At 48.1% G+C, this 23,849-nt stretch overlaps 1 protein-coding gene across 4 annotated transcripts in view; it reads left to right on the top strand.

The window, feature by feature from the left end:
• Positions 1 to 23,849, top strand: part of LOC102570572 (blood vessel epicardial substance) — a 98,538-nt gene that overhangs the window by 34,058 nt on the left and 40,631 nt on the right. For 2 of the 4 annotated variants that reach the window (XM_019499905.2, XM_059732445.1), the window contains exons 1-2: positions 17,187 to 19,382; positions 20,396 to 20,590. In XM_019499905.2, coding sequence (XP_019355450.2) covers positions 18,842 to 19,382; positions 20,396 to 20,590 — 736 coding nt within the window. In that variant the 5' untranslated portion in view covers positions 17,187 to 18,841. Of the gene's footprint in view, positions 11,006 to 17,180; positions 19,383 to 20,395; positions 20,591 to 23,849 lie in introns of those variants that run through there. The other 2 variants (XM_059732446.1, XM_014608491.3) reach the window with 2 other exon arrangements.

Here is a 23,849-nt window from a genome sequence, read left to right as displayed (position 1 = left end):
TTGTTTTTTTACAGAAAAAGGAACATTAATACCTATTCAGTGGTCATTTTATCTATGTTCACTGAAATTTGAGGAAACGTTTTTAAAGGATTTTGTGCTAAATACTTTAAAAGAGCATTCAGATTAGGATGAAATATTCCTGAAGTAGTTTTTCTGGTTGAGTTTAAAATAAACTGCAGTATATATTGGCAGGCATTTTATTGTAGTTAATTAAAACATACAGAGCATGAGATCAAAATTAGGTCTATTGTTTATATATTTACAAAGTGAGTGTTTCGAGTACACAAGAAATGCAGGTTCAGACTCAGTGGGCACATCTACATAAGATGTTTACTGTGGAGTAGACTAATTAGTTCCACAGTAAATGTTTCCCATTGACATGTGCAGCCCTATTAGGCTGCAAGAAACTAATTAACTCCACAGCAGGCTAATACTTGTAAATACAAGTCCTATCTGGCTACGGATTTTTTTATTCCACAGCAGCACACATACAGATGCTGACACAGCTGGCTGGGCATGAGGGTGCTTCAATGCAGTGGCTGCCTTCTGGCTAGCTTCTACAATGGAGCAGCCTCAGCCAGTCCCCTCAGCATGTTGAGCCAGGTTGGAGCAGCCCCAGGCTGGCAGGCTGATGCTCCGGGTTCCCTGCTAGCCAGGGCTGCTCTGACCCTGCCCAATGTACTGCAATCCTGGGTGCCTTTGTAAATGTGGTGCCCACCAGCAATAGATTCCAGCGCAACAAGTACCAAAGTTTATGTAAACATGCACGTTATATACTCAGTGGGTGCATCTACATGAGCAATTAGCATGCCTGAATAAACTCTGTTGCAGTTCACACTGGAGTTTATTGTTCCCAGGTGTGCCATTTGCATGTGTGCCCTGAATTGTAGCACGCTGAGCTGGGGTGGCGTACTGCTGGCTGGCCTGAGGCTGCTCCAAACCAGCTCAATGTGCTGCAGAGGAGCTGGCTGGGGCACAAGGTGCTTCAGTGCGGGGCTAGCCAGCAGGCAGCCCCTGCACAGAAGCACCCTCCCTCATGCCGCAGCTAGCCCTGTCAGCATTTACACGTGCACTGCAGTGAAGTAAATAACTGTGCCATACGATAGCACTTGTGTCTGGCAGTACTATCCTACAGCACAGTTAATTAGTTTACTCTGTCCTAATAGCACCACATGGGTAGACGCTGACATTTTACTGTGGAGCTAATTAGACAACTCCACAGTAAACATCTCGTGTAGAAACAACCAGTGAGAGCAAAGTATATTTTTCAGTTACCACAGAGTATGTGAGTTGAGGACTAGAAATTAACCAAAAGGAATACTTATGGATATCCCCATAGCCCAGAATTATGCTCAGATGACACTTTGGGAACTGTTGTTCTGAACAGCAAATGCATAAAATGTTCATTCAGCTCCATAGACTCACTCCTGTGTGATGAAATAGAACTGTGCTTACTCAAAATTTGGTTAAATCCTTGCTCTTGACATTCAGTCCCCAGAAGGTATATTTTTATTTATTATCTCCTCTGTCTCTCTGTTCTTTCTCTGTCTCACTATTTCTATCTTTTAGCACTTTGATTTCTGCTTTCCTCTGTCCCTGTTTCCTGAGCACAAGAAAGATATTGGGAGAATACCTTTTTATATCCTCTCATATCTGCTTACTTGACATTGTCCATATTTACTCAGCTCTCATATTTTTATTCTCAAATCCTGTCTTGTTCTGTTGTCATTTATTTAAATGTAAGCTCAACATACAAATTTCTCCTTCCACTGTCCTCTGCTTCCTCCTCCAGTTATTATTGAAATCATCTTTTCAGATTTCCCTTCTTTTCTTTAAGTTCTTTTTCAGTACCTCTTAGTCCTACTGAAGATTTTAAGCATTTCTCATCTAATTCCTTTTTCTCTCTCCTTTTTAATAAAAGAAATTATCAGTGGAATAAAGTTATTCCTCTAATAAAACCAGCTGTCTTCTCTCTCATCTGTGTTCACAAAAATCATGTTCACAACAATCTTTGTAGAAACATATTGTGAACAGCCATTACTATGGAGTAGCATGAGGATTAGCACAACTTGCTTATGTGTGGTCATCTTGAAAACACTTTGCATTTAGAAATCAGCCAGCAAGGGAGCAGAGAATTCGTACACTGTTCCGAGTCTGTAGTAGCAGGGACCCTTAAGAAAAGGGATGCCACCCAAGCAGGAAACAGTTGAAATGCTAGTTCATTATTTTACTGCTCATGTGCAAGTGCAGTGCAATATGAAAGTAACCTGCCCTGGCTCTTCAACCCTGACTAAGGACATGTCAAAGTTCCCTCCTCCTTATTGGTCCACAAGGGTTAGAGTTTCAGTTGGGAATGCATTGAGTAACCACTGGTAGGTTGAAAGTGGCTATGAGGGACAGTTTGGAGGCCACACACCAGAGTGCCTGGGCACTTAGCAGCAGAGGCCCTGAATGGGGCAGGGGTACGAAGTGGACTGAGGCTGAGGAACTAAGGCCGGAGCCAGTGGGCTAAAGCCAAAGGCTACAGCCAGAGAAAAGGGGCTAGTTTGATGGATTTGAAGCTTTGACAGGGCTTGGAGCCCAAGTGGGTAGAAACAAGTATCAAAGATAGAAGGTTCAGGAAATGGGGACTGTCGCAGGGCACTAGGGTGTCCTGCTCCTTTTAAGGGCTGGAACTGCTAGGGAGAGGGCCCTAGCAGTCAGTTGGGAGCCCCAGCTGCTGGTTAGCAGGGTGGCCAGAATGAGCTTGTGGGCCCACACCTGCCAGAGGTCAGAAGGGGCAGGGCCTGGCTTGTATATAAACCCCAGGCCAGAGGCCAGTTCCCTGCCAGCAGCCAACCAGGAAAGCTCTCCCAGAGCAAGCAAAGGTGAGAGGCCTGATTGCAAGTGTAGCTTTTGGTACTGTTGAGGGACAGAGCACGCCCTGTGTGGCTCAAATTATGTTATAGCCGGGCAGCTTGAGTTATGTTATAGCCTTGCTGTTGATTTCTGTTTACAAGCCCGGTGGTTTGGGTGAAACTATTTGGGGAAGGAGGAGGCCTCATTGGGGGCCCACTGCAGTGTAGGGACCCCAGCGCCGGAGAGGGTGCGGCATCTCGGGGGCGCGCAGACCCCCATGCCAGAGAGGGCATGGCACGAGGGGTGCAGAGACAGGGCTGCGGAAAGCCCAGGCGCCAGTGAGGCGCAGAGACGGGGCTGCGGAGAGCCCAGAGAGGACAAGGGTGCCAAATCATAGTAAGGCCTAGACCAGACAACGTCAATACCATCTGTGAGGCTTGGGGCATGGTAAAGGGGCGGTTGGAGCCACACATATAGCCCATAAGGCTGGGGTGTCCCTGGGCATCTGCTTTGAAACAGGACCCACAAGGGGACCGGGACCCACAGGGTTCAAGGAAATCCATCAGGACCGTGTCCAACAGGACGTGAAGGTAGCCTTCCTATATTACAAATACATCAAGACGTGGTGGGCAAGAATAGAGGGTGCCCATTGGGCCGAATTGGCGCAGTTGAGCCCTAGGGGTAACATGGCCATCCCTGAGGACCCCATCCCGTGACACAGATGAACACCTCTGAGGCATGGGCGTAGCTATGAAGGGCCTAGGGGCCACAATTCATGCCCCAATTCATCATAATTCATGATTAGGGCCAGCAGATCACAACTGGTAGTACTGGGCATAGACTTCCTATGTGAGTGGGGTGTGGGCCCAGAGAACAATAAGGTGGGTATGCCAAGAGGCTGTTGGCCTAATGTAGAGATGGAGAGAGGCACCCGAAGGAAAAGAAGCACCTAAGGACTCACCCCAGTCCCAGAGGACAGACTTCCTTAATTTCATAGTAACATTCCACCAAGGCATGGCAGGAGAGGTTAGGCAGTAGTTTAAGGAAACTGGGTGAAATGGGTGGTTCAGACTGCCAGGGGCACCACAGCCCAGAGGTGTACCTTGCTAAACTTCTCTATTTACTGAAAGACTCTCATCTTTGTATTGGGGGACTGCCAACAATGACAATGCACATGACTGAAGACTTAATAGCCCTGTACATACTTGTAAGTGCAGTGGACTGGGAGTTGAGAAATCTGGCTTCTGATCCTACTGCAAATAACTTCATCTCACCTTGCCTCTGTTTCCATTCCTGTACCCATAGTCTTATCTCTTTGAACAGTGAGGTTTTAGCAGCAGAGTTTGTCTGTAATCCTGTAACATAAATAATAAGCATGTACTCTCTTCCTTGCATGCATGAGGAAACCAAGGTACAAAGAAGCTAGATGACTTCACCAGAGGTCACAAAGCAGTTCAGTAAAAGTAGGAATACAATCAAGGCATCTGCTTTATTTATGAGGCTATGTTTTCTGCTGCAGGCCATTAACTGTAAAGACTATTAGCTAGAGAATTAGAGAACCTATTGGCTAGAGAACTAAGCAGACTTTAATAGCTAGCGGCAAATGCAAGACAAACAGACAGGCCATATTGCTACACAACATTCAGACTCTTTGGCCTATGTAGGGTGACCACCTCTCCCTAATTGGGTGGAACAATCCTGGGCTGAATGACTCCAGGCCAGCATACGTCTTGGATTCCCCTCGACACAGTCAAACCATAGCAACTACTGTCCCAGTATTATGTGCAGGAATTCGGGTTTTACATTTGCTGCTTGGGGCTGGGAGTAGTGGGATGTAGGGGGTACCATATGCATGTGGCGCCACATACACGTGGCCAGCAATACACCCAGGCAGCAGTGGAGAGCAGCTCCCCCAGCCGCCTGCAGGTAAGTCTATGGAGGGGAGAAGGGGGCATAGGCAATGTGGAGGGAGGGCAAATTGAGGCCCCCACAGTGAGGGAGGGAGTGGGGCAGGGTTGTTGGCTGTGGATGGGGGTGCTGCCCATCCAGGGCTGTTCATGGGGCCTGGGCAGAAATGCACAGCCTGACCAGAAGTGGGATGGAGCCATGGGTGGCTCATCCAGGGGGTTACAGAGGGGCTGGCTCTGCCCCCCCCCCCCCCCGCTGCATCCCCAGAGAAGGGGTCATGGGGGAATATGTGCTCCCTAGACTTATGTGCAGGGTGGGATGTGGGCTGCTCACTGCAGGCTTGGGCTCCCCACCACTGCCCTTCCCCCAGGGCTTCCGTAGCTTGGCAGGCAGGACCTAGTGCAGAAGGGCTGAGCAGGGCAAAGAGGCTCAATGTTCCGCTTTTGCATTTTGAAAAGGTCACCCTAGGCCTACATATACTAGAAAAGTGTTCCTATTTATTTAAAAACTGATTTGGATAATCTGGGGCACAATTTTAATGTATTTGATTTTACCTTATGGCTATGTCAAATTAATTGATAGATTTCCACCAACTTGTGCTTAATTGATATAAATGAGGGTCAAATCAACTTAAATAGTTCTCTGTTAAGGATTCACACTAGTTTGATCAAAGGAATTTTAAGGTGAAGTCACTGAACTAGTATATTTTCCTAGAATGGTCAAGGTCTTCATCTTAGCTAGCCTAAGCTAGTTCCTTTTAGTTATACAATGCTAAGTAAAATTATAGCTACTATTAGCTATATGGGTATATGTTTTATTAACTTTAGAAACTAGCTCCACTAGTATAGGTCCTATTGGCTGTAGAGTATTTATTCATCTTCAGATGTAGATTTTTTTTTAAACAATATTTTGGGATGAAAGCAGACTCATTTCAGACAAGACTATTCTTCCATGGACGGTTGCTTACTGTTGCAGTAATTATCATCTAAATTTGTTTTAAAAAAAATATGTAGCCTACATAGATTTAAAGGAAGCTCTTGACTCCATAGACAGATTAAAATTATGGAAGAAACTGGAATTAACATCAATGGATAAAGCTCTCTTACAATTAGTCATTACTTTCTATACAAATACAGCATCTTGGGTGTGTGTGTGTGGATTGGTTGTGTCTTGTTCAATAATTTCCCAAGTAACATATGGGTATGACAAGGATGTTTGCTTGCTCTACTACTTTTTAATTGATTCTTGAATGATCCAAAATAGGTGCTAACAGGGAATAAGTTCCATGCTCCCATGATACTGAATTCTGTTTTGCTTTATGCAGATGATCTTTAAAAAGAGGAAAATGAATGTCTTTATTAATGGGAAATGTTAAGTACTGGGTTAATGAAGAAAAAACAATCTGGCTTCTCTAACAATTCAGAGCCTGCTCTATACTCCTTAGTGTATTTGGTAGCTGTAGGGTAGGAAAGAGGCCATAAAGTCAGCCCTTAAGGCAATTTAGGGCCAGAGTCACGAAGCAGGATTGTGCGACGAGGTCGGAGCCCCAGGCCATTGGAGAGACTACGTGGGGCAGGGGCAGAGCCCTGGCTGAGAGGCTCTGTGTGTGGTGGGGTTGAAGCCCCAAGTCAGGCAGGCCGAGTTGAGCCCAAGGAGTAGCAGAAAACCAGAAGGAGCACCCAGAGTTCACCAAGCTCTCAGGGCAGCCTCCCCTCTATTATAGTAATACCATTAAGGTGTGGCAGGCCCGTGAGAGGCTGGACTGAGAGCAGGGAAGGACTAAGGCAGCCACCAGGGGGTATCATGGCTGCCATTGGGCCCCATCCTGCTGCATACCAAAAAGACAAAGTCTGTAAATTGGAGAAGATTTTCATGTGATCAGTCCAAAATCATGTGAACCCAGTTATGAGTCCAAAATTTATGGAATTGGGATATATCTTATTTAAAAAGAAGATAGATATTTAGTTCTCTCAGAGTTCACTGGCAGCAGTATCTACTTCATTTTCTGCAGAATTATATTCGGTTTTCTCAAACGCCTCAGTGGGGATTCATCAAAGGTTTCCTCCTTACCACCCCCACCAAGAGAATCAACTCTCCTTGATTCATTACAGGCCCAAACCATGAAGCTATGCCTTGAGCCTCTCTCAGGACATGGGCACACAGCACTTGGAATGGTTGAAATGTGGCGTAAACCTGAAGTGGCCTGATATACAAGCCTATTAAATTAGTTTAAAACCACTAGGAATTGTTCAAAAGTGTACCTGGAAAATCAAGCATTATTTTGAATTAGTTCACTGAACCTTTCTGTGACATGCATATGGTCAGTCCTCTTGGCATCCCACACTGCCTCTCAACCACTCCCTTGCAACTGGCCCCTCTGGTATTCAACAAAAACTCTACTGGCCCCTTCTTTCCTCTTTTGTTGCTGCTTTTTAGTCCATAAGTGTCACTTGTATGGCCTGTGGGCCAGATTTGATCTACAAAGCCTCCCTATCTGGCCCACCAGACTACCAGATGGCACCAGAACTTGGACCTTTTGGCCCTGTAGGGCACGGCCAGTGGTGGCGAGCTTGGCATGCCATCACTGGATTTCATGCTTCTGCTACCCCCACCCCTGCCAGACTCTGCACTATCCCCATCAGACCCTGCACTCCAGCTGTCACTGATTTCGGTTTATTTCTGAACTTTGGCTTTGGATTTCCCTGTGGATCTGTTGTCTGACCCCAGTTTGGCTCTGCTCTTGAATTTTGCCTTGTGGATTATCCCTCAGAGTTGGTATTTGGCATCTGATCCCCAGATGCTGACCCTGAACTGTGTTGTGGACTCTGCCCGTGGTTTCTCTCTGCAGGCTAACCATTAGGCCATACCATCTACACCCCAGTCTTATACTATCTACCATATTTTATCATATACAACAGGAGCAATGTGTAAGGGGTACACACAGGTGCACATGCATGCCCTGACTGTGACAGTGCACCCCCTACAAAAAGGTGCCACTGACACTGTCGGCGGTGCCTATGGGTGGTTGTTGCTCATCACCCTCCTCCCCCCCCCAATGCCGCTGGCAGTGTCTGCAGGCAGTCAGTGATCCCTGCTGACTGCCACTACTGGCCACGTCTGTGGGTGGTCGCCGGTCCCTAGTCAATGCTCACCACCCCACCTGTCACTGACAGTGCCGGCAGGGTCTGCGGGAGCTCCCGTTAACCGCTGCTACGCTCCCAACATGGCCGGGGCATGCATTGTTCATGATATACAACATGTATTTCCCTGCAAAATCAGCTCCCCAAAAATTGGGTGTGTGTATTAAGCAGGGAAGCCAATTTCTTGCCCAAGATAAAAGTATCCCTCTTTGATTCCTGCTCCAGAATGCAGCACCATTACTAATACTATTCAGGCAGCTGAGAGAGACAATTGACTTAGTGGCCCATTGTTCTTCACTCCACTGGTGTTAACCACTCTCTCTTTTTCTATGGTCTTGATGTTCTGCTAATCGAGCTAACCTTTCTTAGAGCAATTTGCTGCGTATTCCTGTTAGCCTGAACAAGAAAAGGACAATAAGTCAGGAGAAGATTAGGTTCTGCCTCCACTCTGTGTAGCCGCAACTCTGGAAACAATCTTTTTTCCCTTCATTCTGCCTTTCTAAAACAGGGTACATATTATGTTCTGGGGCATGTTGTATGTTGGGAAATACAGCAATCCCAAAGCAAGCCATTCCTGGAGAAACTGTAGTCAGTATAGATCCCATGTGCCTCCCAGTGCCCTCAGTTATCACGGGCAAGGGAACTGAGGGCTAAGGCGAGGGGTGCAGTTGTATCCTTTGATTCCTACTCTACCCGAAGTTTAAAACAAACTGGCTGGTAGCCACAGCAGCATTTCTAGTCAGGCAGTGCTGAGGTAGTCAATTGACTTGGTGGCTCATTGTAATCTATGTGATCCCTTCTAAGTTCTTCATTCCGCAAATGTTAATGACCCTCTCTCTTTTTTTAATGATATTCATGTTCCATTAATCAAGCTATTCCGTCTTCTGCAATTCTGCTGTCTTTTACATCCTTCTGGTAACTGTAGCTCCTATTTCACACCCCTGCAGACTCTTTTGAACAGTTTTAACAGTCACTAGGTGTGGAAATAACTTTCAGCAAAGCCTCGGACACTCTTTCCAGAGGCTCAGGAAGGCTTGATTTTTGGTTTCAGAATCTGAAAAAGAGGGACCTTCCATCCTAATGGCCGCAGGACTGAAGCAACATGGTAGGTGTATTTTTTGCCTTCCTTGTGACTTTTTCTTTTTTCATACACCATGTAGCAAATCAATGCATGGCCCAAGAAAGTGAGCTTTGCTTCTGCTGTGAGCTTGAACCAAACGATCTGTTAGCAAGGCTTCTAGGGCACTTTTACATGTACAAGTGCCGCAGCACTGGGCTCTTTGAAAAGTGCCCAGCGCTGTGACACTTACACAATTGTAAGTGGCAAAATGTGCATCATAGATAGATTCATAGAGTTGGAGATTGTAAGGGACTGGAAGGGCAGGAAAGACAACCGGGGGTCAGGTGATCCCAGTGAGGTGACCATCCAATCTCCTCTTGAAGATTTCCAGGGTAGGTGATTGCACCACCTCCAGAGGGGGCTTATTTCACAGTCTGGACACCCTAACTGTGATGGAGTTTTTCCTAGAACTGAGCCTGCAGTGGTCTTCCAGAAGTTTGTATCCATTACTTCTGGTCTTCCCCAGGGGTGCCCTGGTGAACAGTTGTTCACCAAACCCTTGATGTACTTCCCTAGTGTAGCGGTAAGCTGCTACCAGGTCCCTCTCAGCCTTCTCTTTTTTAGGCTGAAGAGGCCCAAGTCCCTCAGCCTCTCCTCGTATGGCTTGCCTTGCAAGTTTCTGATCATATGGGTGGCTCTTCTCTGGACCCTCTCAAGTTTTTCCACATCCTTGTTGAAATGCAGCACCCAGTTGGGGTCTCACCAGTGCTGAGTAAAGTGGAAGAATCACTAGGTAGGTTGGGGATTATTTGCCCCCAGATGGAGCACTTTACACTTCTCTGTTGAACCTCATCTGGTTCCAATTTGCCCACCTCTCCAGTCTGTCCAGGTCAGCCTGTATCTGTAGCCTATCTGCAGGCGTGACCGCACTCCCCCATATCTTGGACATGAATTTGGCCAGTGAACTCTTCACCCCCACATCCAAATCATTGATAAAGATGTTGAAAAGCATTGGACTGGCGTCAGCACTGCAAAAATGGTGGTAGCGTTTTTTTGAACTAAAACACCTCAGAGCTGCTTTAGTTCAAAAGCGCACTGGCACCATTTTCTGCACGCTGACATGCATTTTGCCACTTACACAACTGGATGCAGCACAGCACAGAGGCAGCGGATTGAGTCTGCCCAGAAGCGGCGGATCTCTGGTGCATCACTGAATAAAACAGTACATATATAAATGCCCTTAATTTCTTTTTTCCTCCTGAGGAAAAATGTGTCGGGTTGCCCTGAGGTACCACACTACAGCCACCTAACCTTCTGGGAATCTGGGAATTAAGGGGCATAACCTGGGGGTATGAACACCATGTGCCCCCACCATGTGCCCCTGGCGGCTGGGGGGCACGGCGAGCTCCCGCAGGCGGTGGTGGCGCTGTCGATGGCCAGAGCGTGGCGGCGGCGGCAAGCTGGGAGCTCCTGCAGGCAGCCACGGCGCTGACCAGTGGTCAGTGGCGACTGCGGACTGCCCGTAGATGCTGCCGCTGGTGTCAGCTGCAACGGGGGTGGCGGGGGGTGGCAAGCGGTGACTGCCCGCAGGCAGTGCTTTTTTGGAGGGGGTACACCGCCACGCGCAGGGGGTGCACGTGCGCCCGCGTGAATCCCCTCCTCCTCGCCAGTGCCTGGAGGGGGGCCCCGATGAGACTGTTCCTTCACTTAGGTGGGTTTGTTAACCAATGAACCCATTTAATTTGTTTTAAAGATCCCCCCCCCCCCGAGAGTCAAAGGGTAATTGAGCCCCGACTACAGGTCTCTTTTCTCTGCCCATGGCTGAGGCTGCGTCTGTCCCTCGCGTGCCGGGGACGGGACGGGACGAGGCTGCCGGCGGCGCCGGGTTTGCTGTCTCGGCGGGAGGCGCCTGCGCGCAGGCTGCCGGAGCTGGCGCCGCCCGCAGCCCCCGGGCTGCCTCATGCCTATTTTAGTCCGGGCGGGCGCGGGGCGGGACCGCACGGAGCCTCCTCGCGGCTGAGGCAACACGAGCTCGGAAAGTTTGGCGGCGGCGGCTCAGGTAAGGGGGGACCCGGGCGCGGGCGGGCGGCTCGCGCTGCACCTCCCTGCCGCTGCGGCCGGATCGGGCGGCGGCAGCCTCCAGCCCCGCGCAGCCTTTGCTTCTGCCCCCGGGGGCCGGGCAAAGCCGGGGGGTGTCCGGGTAACTTGTTCCAGTGCTTTACTCCCCTCCTGTTATTCCACCAAATAATCAGGATTCTTGCGGAGGCCGTATCATTTATTAGGCCAACTGGATAGTTGCAAAAAAGAAAAAAAAGCAAGCTTTTGGGCGCACGTGCCCTTCCTCAGGCATAGGAGAGTACAAAGATGGTAACATTTCTCCCAGGTGGAAATGAGAATTCATATTATTATTATTAATGATTTCATCAGTGCACTTTGAAATGGGGTGTTTTGTGTTAACAAATAAGTAAAAGCCCCAGACAGGCTTTTTAAAATCTCGTCAAAGCTCACTCTCTCTCGCATCTGACAAAGAACACTTTATGCCCAGAAAGCTTATCTGCAGTTCTCCCAACTATACAGCTGGTCCAATAAATGATCTCATAAAAATCCTTGCCTCTGAAACTGATTCCTATAAAGTTATAAATTGCCATTGACAGAACTGGATTTTTATCCTAGTGAGAGTTTTTCCTGATATCTAACCTAAATTTCCCGTGTCTTTCTTTAGCCCAGCTGCACAGTCAATCTGGTCCCATAAAAGACATCATGCTAGGAACTTCTTCCCTCTCTCAAACAAATAGCATTTGAAAGCCAGGAGAGACGAGTGGTGCTATGTGTAGCAATAGATCCCCCACTCTGTAGCAGGCATGAACTACACAGAGGTCTGCAAGGTTTTTTCCCTAGTATGTAATAGTGGCTGAGAGAATAAATTCTCTAGAGTGCAGGCTCTCTTTTCCCCCAAATGTGTTTGCTGTAGGATTAGTTCAGATGCAGTATGACCACAGCTCCAGATTTTTACCAGCACTCCTCTGGTTGAGCGGAAATTGGCACTTATAGAAATATGCTCCTTAAAAGTTGGCATAGTAAATATTCTACTTTTATAAGGTTCCTAAAAAGAATATTTAGGACTGTGGTATTGCTTACTCATTTGGTAGGGATCCTACAGTAGCTTTATGGGTCAGGAAATATGAGAGTTGTTGCCACAGTGGACCTCTGTAGCTTTGGGATGCTTGCAAAATGAACTCTACTTCCAAATGGAAAGAAAAAAAGTTTTGGAAAACCAAAAAAACCCAAAGAGAAAATACATAAACCCCCATGCACATAAAAATTTCTTTTCTTGAATTTAGGGTATTTTTTAATTATTATTATTTTGGAGAGTGTGCTGGTCAGCCCAGTTATTGGGCAGCATCCTTTAGAAGCAACATTTCATTATTGTCTTACTGGTTATTGTATTTATGTAATTTTTCAGTATTTTGTGCATTCACTCCTTCCAATTTGTTTTTAAACATTTTATTTAATTTTTGCAAGCTTTAGTTTTAAAGGTAAGCATCTGGTATTTGGGAGTCAAGAGTTAAAGGTTAGAAATAATGCATGCATTTTTCTTCATGTATCTGGATGATGTAACCATAATATCAAATTATATCTACAATTAATATAGTTTCTGAAAGTATCCTAACATTAGGACAATTAGAACAGTTCACTTAAGATAGGATTTTCTGTATCAAGAATATACAGAAGAAAGATAAATTTAGTCCAAAGGAGTTTTGAATTGAATACTGTATCTAAATACATTTTTCTTCATATACTTATTTCTCCCTTCACTCCTATTACAGTATTAGGAGAAAGAAATAGGACTAGAAGTCTGTATTAAGCTCAAAAAAGCCAAGACCTGAAGGGCTAAAGCTCTAGTGTAGTAGTTCTCAACCTTTTTAGACTCGGGGTACCCTTTGCAAAATGCCAACTCTTTTCCTTTATTTTTCTGTAATCAGAAAATAATAGAGCAATCCTGCTGGTGCAGAAAATTCAAAGACCACAACAGGACAGAATTTTTGATAGTATGTATTCCTATTTGAAATCTCTGGGTTTTTCTTGTGAATCACGTTTGCACAATTTACAGTGCTAACATTGCATGGGACCCCATGCCATCTTTGAAAGGATCTGAAGGTACTCCAGGATTTCATGAACCCTGGTTAAGCTCCCTAGAGCTATAAAATATTCTTGGGTCAAATCCTGAAGTTAGATTCACAAGGATCCATCTAAGAGAACAGACTGCAATTGCTCCAAGTATATTGTACACGCACCCAAGCTATCTTTAAACTACATAACTTGTGTGCTGCTAATAGTGCAGCTGCAACAATTCAGAACCCTAGCAAGCATAATATTTGCTTAACAAGCCAGATGAATATTTGGATGGGAAGCCCCACTGAAGTCTGTGCTGGAAGTCTGTGCTGGCACAGCTAGACTGCTACTAGTACTTGTAATAACTAGGTTAAACCTAGCTAGTGTTCAATAGTGGCTGTAATGTAGATGTGCCTTATGGCCAGTATTTTAAGACTATGCCAGGTGCCAACAGGAGATGCATTTTTGGTACTCAAAAGTCCTTAGGCTCATAGCTTCCAATGATTTCCTTGGATCATAGACACCTTTGCAAGAGTAGAAATCTAGCTCTTATTGTATATGCAAAATTAACTGATGGATCCACGTTCATAAACAAAGCCTACATTAGATTATTTCCTTCAGTTCAAAATACATTAGCTTTTGTGGGTCTAATAAGATTAGTACTAATATAGTGGCTGTATGTTACAAAGAAAACAGTTGAATAGGTTTTTTCTTTAGAAGCTACTATAATTAATTAATTTAGTTTTACGTTATCATCCTAATCCATAAAAATCCAGTTTTGCACTGCTTGTTTGATATCTGCTTTTGTCTCAGTTCAGGCTATAAAACAGGCTTAAGAACTTGCAAATTCAATTTGTTTATAATCAGTGCTGGAAACTTTTGTGTCTGAGTGGCAGTTAGTTGTTTAAAAAGCACTTTAATTGGAATATTAAAGATTAATCAATGTTTTTTTTAGGTCTTTATTACAAAAAATGAATAAACAAAATTCAACTATAACTTCTAATTGAATATTACTCAAATATAGGCTAAGTGCAAAAATCCAGTTCTGTCAGTGGAGTTTTATAACTTTAAAATAATCAGTTTGAGAGGCAAGGATTTTTATGATGGCATTTATTGGACCAACTGTATAGTTAGGAGAGCTGTGAAAAAGCTTTCTGGGCATAAAGTGCTCTTTTTCAGGTCTGTGAGAGACTCTTCAAAAATCTCTGTCTGGGGCTTTTATTTATTTGTTAACATAATACATCCCATTTCAAAGTGCATTGGTGTAATAATATTTTGTATATTGTAAGCTTAACTGAAAGTAGGAAGCACTTGTTACTCCTCTGCTTCCCACATACTATGAACTTGAAGGTCAGAAACTGATAACTGTGTGTGCGCCTCAGGATTTTTCTTCCCTGTTACTGTAGTATTTGACTGCTTTAACAGTTGGGGCCAAAGGATTAAAACTGAGTTGCAAAGTTGTTACTTCTAATATTTTTGCCTGGCATCATATACAGATAACTACTCAAGATCAGACTTCAGTTCTGCAGTTTTGAAGCAGAATTGCTAGTTGAAATTCTGGGCAGTTCTGTGTGAGAGCTAGTGGTACAATCTGTACTCTTGTCATTTTGTAGATAGGATAGATCTATTTCTGAAAGCTCTTAAAAGGCTGCTTGTCACAAAGTGCTTCAGCCTTCCACTATCTATTTTCCAATGTGTCACTAGTGCTACTATATTTGTTTGAAGGTAATAAGTCAACATCAACTTTAATCATAGGAAGACTTCAAAAGGATTAAAGACTGAGTTAAAAGAAAGTCAAGCCTAAATTTAGATTCCTAAGTCCATATTTAGGCACATAAGTTGCCTAGATTTTTCAAAAGCGGGGAGTGTCTTGCAGTTGTTGCTGAGCTCCTGAAGGCTTTACAGAAGTTTGTCAGTCACCTTTTGGAGGCCCTTCTTTTCATAATGAGAACAAGGCTTTAATACAAGTTCCTTGGCTTTCAGTTTGACTGAGGGGAATGCTAGTATAGGTTTGGTTGTAGTATAAATGGTAGATGTGACAGTCAGCCTCTATGTAGTTGGCTTACAACTACATTGTAAAGGCATTTTCCTTTGAACATACAATCCCATACTTTGTGTCCATGGGAAGATCTAAGATTTCCTAAAAGGGGTGCAGCACACTGCCCCTCAAACCTTGGGGGGGGGGGGGGGGGGCAGGGAAATATTCAGGTGAGGTACGGCTGGAGCCTCTGAGACAGTAGTGCATGCTGGGGGGCAAGACAAATAGGGAGCAGGCTCATGAAATGGGGGCCTCTGCCTGCTGCCACCACTGCTGCTATCCCTACCTGACCCATGCATGGGAAGGTGCTTCTGCTTTTTCTGCTCTGGTGCTGTGAGGAGTGACTATGCAGGGTGCCATATTTGGCCAGCAACAGCAGTGGTGGCATGCAGGTTCCTCCATCCAGAACATGCTCCCTGCCCTCCTCCAAGTGGCTCCCCTCCTCCAAGTTTCCCCTGCCATCCTAGAGCAAGTGCTGGAAGGAAGGACATGTACACCACTGCCACTGTCCCTGGTTGCGCCTGGCATCTCTTGCAGCTGCTCCCTGCTGCCCATGGCTGGAGTTGGACAGAGCAGTTCTGGGGCTCCCCAAAAGCCTGCAACACCCAGGGATAGCAGCAGCAGGGGGCAGGTTTCTCCTTCCAGTGCCTGCTTCTGGTCAGTGGGGATCACACTGGGGGAGCAGCAGGGACCAGTTGTAGGAAGGGGTAACCCGCTTACTAGTGCTATTGCCCTCTATCATGCCTGGCACCCTGCATAGTTGCTCCCTTCAGCCTGGGGATGGAGTGGGACAGGAATGGCTCTGGAGCTCCCCTTGTGCCCAGGTCAGCTGGGGGCATTGATGGCAGCAGAGGGGGAGTGCAGCTGCACTGCTGCATCCTCCTGGAACAGTCCTTGTTTGTGTCTACATATGACCTAACTCTCTATCTTTGTACACATTCCTTCAGGTAAACAGAAGGCCTACTGTCACCAAATTGCAGGATAAATAGTATCTAGAGAGGTTTTCCTTCCTCCCTCCTTTTCAAAAAGAGGATTTTAGCTGCACTTTATAATTGCAAACTATTTTTTTAGGTACTTAAACAGACATACAGGTTTCCCTCACTTTATGTGGTACATGCATTCTGAGAAAACTGAATAAACTGGATTTGCATAAAGAGAACCCAGTTCATAAGGTAAAAGTAGGGATATGTTCCCATGGTGGTGAGGTAGGGAGGGAGTGAGGCTGGGTCTAGGGAGAGGGTGGGGCGCAGTGCAGCCCAAGGGTTGCAGGCAGGGAGTTGGCCACTCCCAGGGCTGCAGCAGGGAGCAAAGTGGGGGGAACTGTCAGTGGGGCAACGGCTCTTGCTGTTACACACACCCCAGGAGGGCTGGGGGGCTGCGCTGGGCTCTCTTTGGGGGTAGTGTGCCCCTGGATCTGTACACAGGATGAGAGCAGGCTGCCGCTGCAGGCTGGGGCCTGTGGCAGCACCGGGCTTTTCCTGATGCTTGGGGCGGGCGGCAGTCTGTTCTCACCCAGCACAGCCCCCCAGCCTGCAGCCCTCCTGGGGTGTGCATAGCAGCAAAAGCTGTGCCATCCCGCTCCCTGCCCCACACCCACTGACAGTTCCCTCCACAGCTGGCATCGGCTGTTCCAGGGGCCACTGCAACAGGGGCTGGGGTGAGTGCAAACAAGCAGAGGTCTGGGGGACATGGGGCACAGTGCAGCTTGTCCTCACTCACCCCAGCCCCTGCTGCAGCAGTCCTGGGAATGGCTGATGCCAGACATCTGCAGCTGCTGGGCTGCGCCGTGCCCCGCCCCGGGGCCCTGCTTGTCCCCACTCACCCCAGCCCCTGGGCTGTACAGTGCTGTGGTGCAGCCAGGTGGTGTCGGCTGCTCCTGGGGCTGCTGCACCAGGGGCTGGGGTATGTGGGGGCAAGTGGGGCCACTGGGGTTTGGGGCATGGCGTAGCCCAGCAGCTGCAGGCAGCTGGTATCAGCTGTTCCCAGGGCTGCTGCAGCAGGGGCCTGGGGTGGGTGGGGACAAGCTTAGCCATGCCTCTTGTTCCCTGGGCCTCCGCTTGTTCCCAATCACCCCAGTCCCTGCTGCAGCAGTCCCAGGAACAGCCGACACCAGCTGCTTCAACCATGGCATGGCGCAGCCCAGGGGCTGGGGTGAGTGAAGACAAGAGAGACGTAAATAACTGGTAACTGGGCACATCTACACAAGAATTTTACTGTGGAGCTGCCTAATTAGCTCTGCAGTAAATGTCACCTGCAGTAAATATTGTCTGTATATGTGCTTCTGTTAGGGTGCACAAAACTTACAAGCTCTGGAGCAGGCTAGTACTTGTAAATTCTGGGTGCATCTACACAAGACGCTTTACTGCACGCTAGACTAATCTAATGCACAGTGAAACGTCACCGTCTATATGTCCATGGCATTTACTATGCATTAATCTAATTAGTACTGCGCTGGTACCAACACATACAGGTGCTAGACAAATGGCACATAAACTAATACTCAGTAGCACATGTGTAAAAGCTGATGTCAGGATGTCAGGCACAAACTGCACCCAGTCAGCAGCACAAGCAGGAGGCCAGCCTCCTTCTTGGGGCAGAGCCACATAGCTGGCAGTTTCTCCAGCTGTCCCAAGCTAGCTCCCGGACCCCTGGCCTTATCCCTGGGGCCCGTGCCAGCTGCTGCTTGCTCTTGGGCACTGTGCCCAACCAGTGTGGGCATGTGCAGGCCATAGCAGCCTTGCAGCCCCCATCTCTGCTCCCTGGGGCTTGTGCCAGCAGCTGTCTGGCGTGTAGCCTCCATGACTTGCCAGCATGGGTATGTGCTAGGCCCTGCAGCCTTGCATACTCTGGTTCTGCCTCCCAGGACACCACATAGGCAGAGTCTGTCTCCTGGGCACCATGCCCCACCCCACATGATGCCGGCACCCAGAGCCCCAGCCTGATCCCCCAAGGCCCCTGGCAGCAGCTGCCATGGCAGCCTCCCCAACACTAAACACAGTGCCCTGGGGCCCCAACTGGATGGAGCAGGAGTCCATGGACTTCGTTGCAGTCTGGTGATGCAGAGGTCCAGCAGCAGCATATCTGGGCCACAAAGGCAAATGCACACATCTGTGTACCATAAGGGCTGTAACAGAGTGCTATTAAAACCTGTTATTTGAGTAAATGAAAAAGAGAAGTCTACGCTGAAAGCGGAGCCGTGGGGGCAGAAGAATGACGTCATCGAGTGTCTCGCCAGATGACCAAACACACCTGCAAACAGCTAGAGGTTTCTCCCAACGGGTGAATGAGAAATGTGATAAAAACAGACCCCTGGAAGGGAAAGTGCGAGTGAGAGATTCGCTGTGAGAGCGAGAAACTCCCTGTGCGGAGCCACAGAGCGAGGAGAGCATCACCAGAGCAAGCAGGGGACCTGTGGTGGAGGTGGGTGCTTGCCTGTATACTCACCGGAATGGATGGTCGTGACTCTGAGGAGTTGGAAGACAGGATGCAGCAGCTCTGTGGAGAGGAGAGAACAGTTAACAGGTGAGTTTTGGCTGAGAGCCACTCATCACCAGATATAAAGACTGTTATAGACTGTATCAAGAACGTGCTTTCATGCAATTATCTGTGGTTACAAATTTACTATAAGTGAAAGAAGATTGATGTACATCAGGGTCGAGGCACTACAAAGACAGCAATTTAACTTCATTTGTGGTTAATCTGTATTTTTATCTCCCATCAAAGGCGTGGCAGGAAAGTGCCCGAATGAAATGGGAGTTTACTATAATCTCCTGTAACAAGGGCCATGTCAGACCTCATGCGGGAGTGTGGCCGCCAGTGCCGTGTGACGATCAAGGACCTGTGGGCCCAGTGGGTCCAAGTGATGAACCACAATTATCAGTCTCAGGCTGCCTGCAGGTCCATGCCCTTCATATGGCAACTAGACAAGAACTTGAGGGACCCTGGCAAGCCCTGCCTGCTGGTGCCTGCATCATGGCTCAGCAAGGAGGAGGACTCACTGTGGGAGGACCCCTTGGGGCACCAGCACCAGGTCCTGGCGTGATCCGTGGCCACGGCATCACCTGGCAACCCAGGCCACCAGTTGCCCTGCCAACTACAGCAGCACACCCCAAGCCAGGAGGACAGGCCCCAGCAGTGAGCAGCTCCAGCTCCACCCCAGAGAGAGCCATTGCTCGGGCAACCAGGTACCATGCCTCTGTGCCCCAGGACACTGCAGGCGGCTGGACCATGTCACTGCAGCCAGGGACTGAGTCCAACCGCTGGGATTTCCTGCCACACCTGTCTGGTAAGCTCTGCATAGAGGGAAGGGCTTGTGGGGGAGAAAGGGAGTGCCACGGCAACCCACGCCCATGTCGGCTCACCTGCCTACCTCTAAGCTACATGCTTGGAGCCAAGGGCCTCACTGAGTGAGTGGAGGGCCCTCACCTCACCTCCCAACCCTTGCTAGCTAAGCTCCCTCCCTGCCTGCCAGAGTATCCCCCGCCCAACATGTAGAGAGGCAAAAGACCAGTTCAGGACTTTATTGAATGGAGAGCAGCCTCCCAGCTAGGCAACTAGGGGCCTGTTGCATGCAGAGAAATTTATTTGGCAGCAATGATTTCCTCATCCATGGGGGGTCAAGCACTCATAGCATAGGCAGAGATACCCCTCCAGGCAGCAGCGCGCATTGCAGGGAAATGTGGGCTTGCATGAAATGCAGTCAAAGCTCAGAGCCCCACACCAAGTTCTCAGCTGTGCCTGGGGCACCATGGCAATTGGCAGCAGCAGGGCATAGTGGGTTGGGTACCCCTCTGTGTTCAAACAGCTTGTGGTATGCCCAGGTGACTCTGACCAGGAGCACACTTGGGGCTCAGGCCATGCATGGTGGGGGCCCTGGCCCAGGGCACCTCTATGGAGAGGGCTGCTGGGGGGAGAGGGAGGCATCACCCTCTCCTTCAGCCATGCAGGAGCAAACTGCCTGACTTGCAGGGAGGAGAAGAGAGGGAGTTGTTTCAGACCCACTGTGGCAGCTGCCAGCAGGAGCCAGCTCTGGCCTGTCCTGGGTAGGGGACAGGGAAGGCAGACTGCCTGCGGCAAGTGGCCCACCTGCCCCCGCTGTAGGAGAGGGGATGGATGGCTTGGCTAGTAGACCACCTACAGAAGGGCCTGCCCAGCCAACTTATGATGGTCCCTGGGCACCTGTGCAAGCACCCCCCTGAACTGAGGCCAGACGGTGCACAGCACCTCCATACAATACATGTTATCTCCGAAATGTTGTTGCAAATACTCACAAGCAGCCTCTCTGTCCTTGTTCTACAGGTCCAGCAGCTGCTTGCAGGGGAGAACCACCACCCACTGGTGAAGATGCAGCTGTAAAGATGCTGCCATCATCGGCCGGTACCCTCTGCACACTCTACCTCTGCCAGTGCTGGACCCAGGACCAGACCCTGCTGCTGGATTGTCTGGTCACAGCAGTGGCTCATGTGCTCGTCCTAGGACAGAGTCCAGAACCCAGTGAGGGGGCAGGAGAGGGACCAGGCATACCTCTCCCTTGAGAGGCACATTGTCTTCCTGGACCTCAACCAGCCTCTCTAGGACCGGGAGGGCCCCATGGGGACCTGGGTGGTGGAGGTGACATAGGAAGACCATTGGGTTCTCGACACCATCCTGGCCCTGGCAGTCAGCTTTGTGCAGCCCAATGCCCAGTCCAGCTCTGCCTGGCCCTTGGTAACCATCCATAGCCCAATGCCAAGACCCCCAGTGGGCTTGGGAGGAAGTGCAGCGCTGCCTGGACTGGGCAGGACCCCTGCCTTGGCTCCTGAGTCTGGTCCCCTGGTGGCCTGGCCCTGTGCCTGGGCCGCTGCCTTCTGCTTGCCCCACCGCTGTGCGGCCCCTGAGCAGGAGCTGGCAACAGCTGAGCCAGCTCTGCATGTGAATCCTGCTGGGCCCAGCCCTGTGGAAGAGGAGGGTAAGCACCTTACTAGGATGGGAGCCCTTTGGCAGCCTGAGGTTGTCCCCCTGTCCCTTCCAGCCTGGGGCTGGCACCTGTGCAGCTGCACCTAGAGCCTAGAGTTCTTCCTGGCTACTGCAGGGGGGCAGAGCAGGGCAGGAGCAGCCCTGGACCTGACTGCTCCTGTTGGGTGTAAATCTGTGCCTGATGGCGCACATATAGACATGCTCCTGGTTGAAGTGTACTGCACCTGAATTTACTGCACGGTAACATTCAGGTGTATTAATTGCACATGTAGACACATGCACAAGTACTAGCCTGCTCTGGAGTCTTTTTGTGGTTGGCAGCGTAGATATAGACACTAGCAACTGGCTGAGGCATGAGGGCGCTTCAGTGCGGGGGCTCTCTACCAACTAGTCCCACGCTGAAGCACTCTTGCGCTCCAGCCAGCCCCTTCACAGTACATTGAGCCCAGTCGGAACAGCCGTGGGCTGCTGCCATCCTTGGCTGCTCTGACCAGGCTCCATATGCTGCCCACAAAAACTTTGGAGCAATATACTCTGGAGGTTTTTGCTTGCAGGTGCATGTTCAAATGGCATGCCCAGGAGCAAAAAACTATGGAGCGGTAGGATCCAGAGGCTATATGTCTGCATTAATTGCACATGTAGGCATGCCCACTATATCCAAGTCTGCAAGAAATGTTGAATGTATCAGAGTTCTAAATGTTCTTGTACTGTAACTCGGTCCAAATGCACATTTTGGTCTGTAGTCCCTCTCAGCCCACCCCCTGCCCACCAGGAAGAGGCCGGCACAGTCCATGGCCCCGAGTCCACAGTGAGCAGCCTGCCCTCACCCTGTGCACAAATCTGGGAGGCACAAGCCCCCATGCCTCTGCTGGGGGGGCCACACAGTGGTGGGGAGTTGCCCCCCTCCCCCATACATGACTGAACAAGCTGCCCATGGCGTCATCCTGTACCCCACCCTGCTCGAGCTGGGCAGAATCTGCCCCAGCCTCATTCCCTCCTTCACCATGAGGGTCCTCGATTTGCTTCCCCCACCCCCTCGGCTCCTTCCCTCTCCTATGCTTTCTCCCCTGAACAGACATCCTGGCCGGACGCTGTTCTTCAAGCTGGCAGGCTGCATTCCTGACTGCATGTATGCTGCAGCTGTGCATGTGCACACAGCATTTATCGTTGACATTGGCTACACCAGCCAAAAAAAGCCGATTGTCGATAATGTCAATTTTCCTTCTATCGGTGCCGATCCCTCTAGTCCTTAGTAATGAGTGTCAGAGATGAAATGTCCGTACAGAATTTGTGGGAATGTTATACATTTAATAAAAAAGAAGGAGCCTGTTCCCTCTGTGATACGTGCATGCAAGTCATTAATAGGAATAAAGCAGAACTCTGTTTTATACTGTAACCAGATGGGGTCCTACAAACTTTTCTGGAAAGAAGTTTTTGGGTTTTTTTTAATATAAATTTTAAAGATAAAGATGTTTAACTGGAATTAAATTTTGTTTGTGAAAAAGTTCTATCAAAGCTGCTCTAACACCAATTTATGATCCTAATGAGGAAAGCTTGTCTTCTCTAGGTACCATTACTAAGAAAAATCCCAACTTCTTGTTTTATTAACTACTTAATTTGAATTACTTAACTGTGTTTTGGAAAGAGATTTGATAAAGACACAATTTTTGTTGCTTAGAAGCATGCAGAAAGTCTTTAAAAATATATACTTTTTTTACTTTGAAAATTCAGTTTGTTACCTTTTTTCACCCAATTTTCATTAAAAGATTCTAGGGATGATAGGAAAGTTAGTTTTAGAGAGTGGCAACTAATATCTGATCAACTAATGAGAAATATTTATTTTTTTGAGAACTTTCAGGTAATGAAAACATACTTACAGAACTTGAGACCTCCAGCAAAACTAGAGAAGATCAAACTTGATGGTTTTAAGTTAAGATTGACTGGCTGTGTCTACACATGTGCTTTACTGTGGAGTAGACTAATTGGCTGTGGAGTAAAGCATCCCATCTATATGTATATGACACAGTAAACTAATCTACACCATAGTAAGATAGTAGCATCGGGGACAGTACTACTTATGCCAGGGTAATTTACTGCAGCTAAATGCATGTGTAGATGCTGACCGTTGGTGTAAATTGCACCTGCTCAGCCCAGCCACCAAGGGGCCAAACCTGCTGCCTAGCCACACAGCTCCTCACTTTCAACTCCCTCATGCCCCAGCCAGCCCCTCTGCTGCCAGACTCTGAAGCCTGGGGCTCGCCCCCCTCATCCCCAGTATCCTCTGCCTGGGCCTGCTCTACTCCAACTCAAATGGTGCTGTCCCAGGCACATGTGTAGATGCTGCACCTGGGAGTAATTTACTCTGGGTCAAAACGCTCCAGAGTTTATTACTTTGTGTTAATTTCATGTGTAGATGTACTCACTAGTACCTAGTCCTTTCAAGAAGGAAAAAATTCCAATCAGGCTACCTTTTATACGTAAAAGAGGAAAAAAAGACAAAGTTTTATTTTTCTATTAATAACTTGTGACGATATATTGCTTTTGATCTATATTTATTTCCAGTTAATGTAAAAGTAGGAGTAAGACATGATGCTGGCCCTAGAACTATAAGTTTTTGTTCTGGTTTCTATCATGCTAGGTATACTGAATAGGTAATACCGCTGTACACTTTTATGGAGTGATAAGAAAATCCCTGGGACACTAATGATGATGCACTGGGTGTGTAGGTGATCCAAATATTGAAATATATGCCTATACGTAAACTCCTAGTCTTCACTTTTTTAAAAAATGTTTTATT

This window comes from Alligator mississippiensis, chromosome 1, assembly GCF_030867095.1.
Source record: "Alligator mississippiensis isolate rAllMis1 chromosome 1, rAllMis1, whole genome shotgun sequence".
Classification (NCBI taxonomy): Eukaryota; Metazoa; Chordata; order Crocodylia; family Alligatoridae; genus Alligator; species Alligator mississippiensis.
The sequence above is the reverse complement of the archived record's forward strand: the minus strand, read 5'-3'. Positions and strand labels throughout refer to the sequence as shown.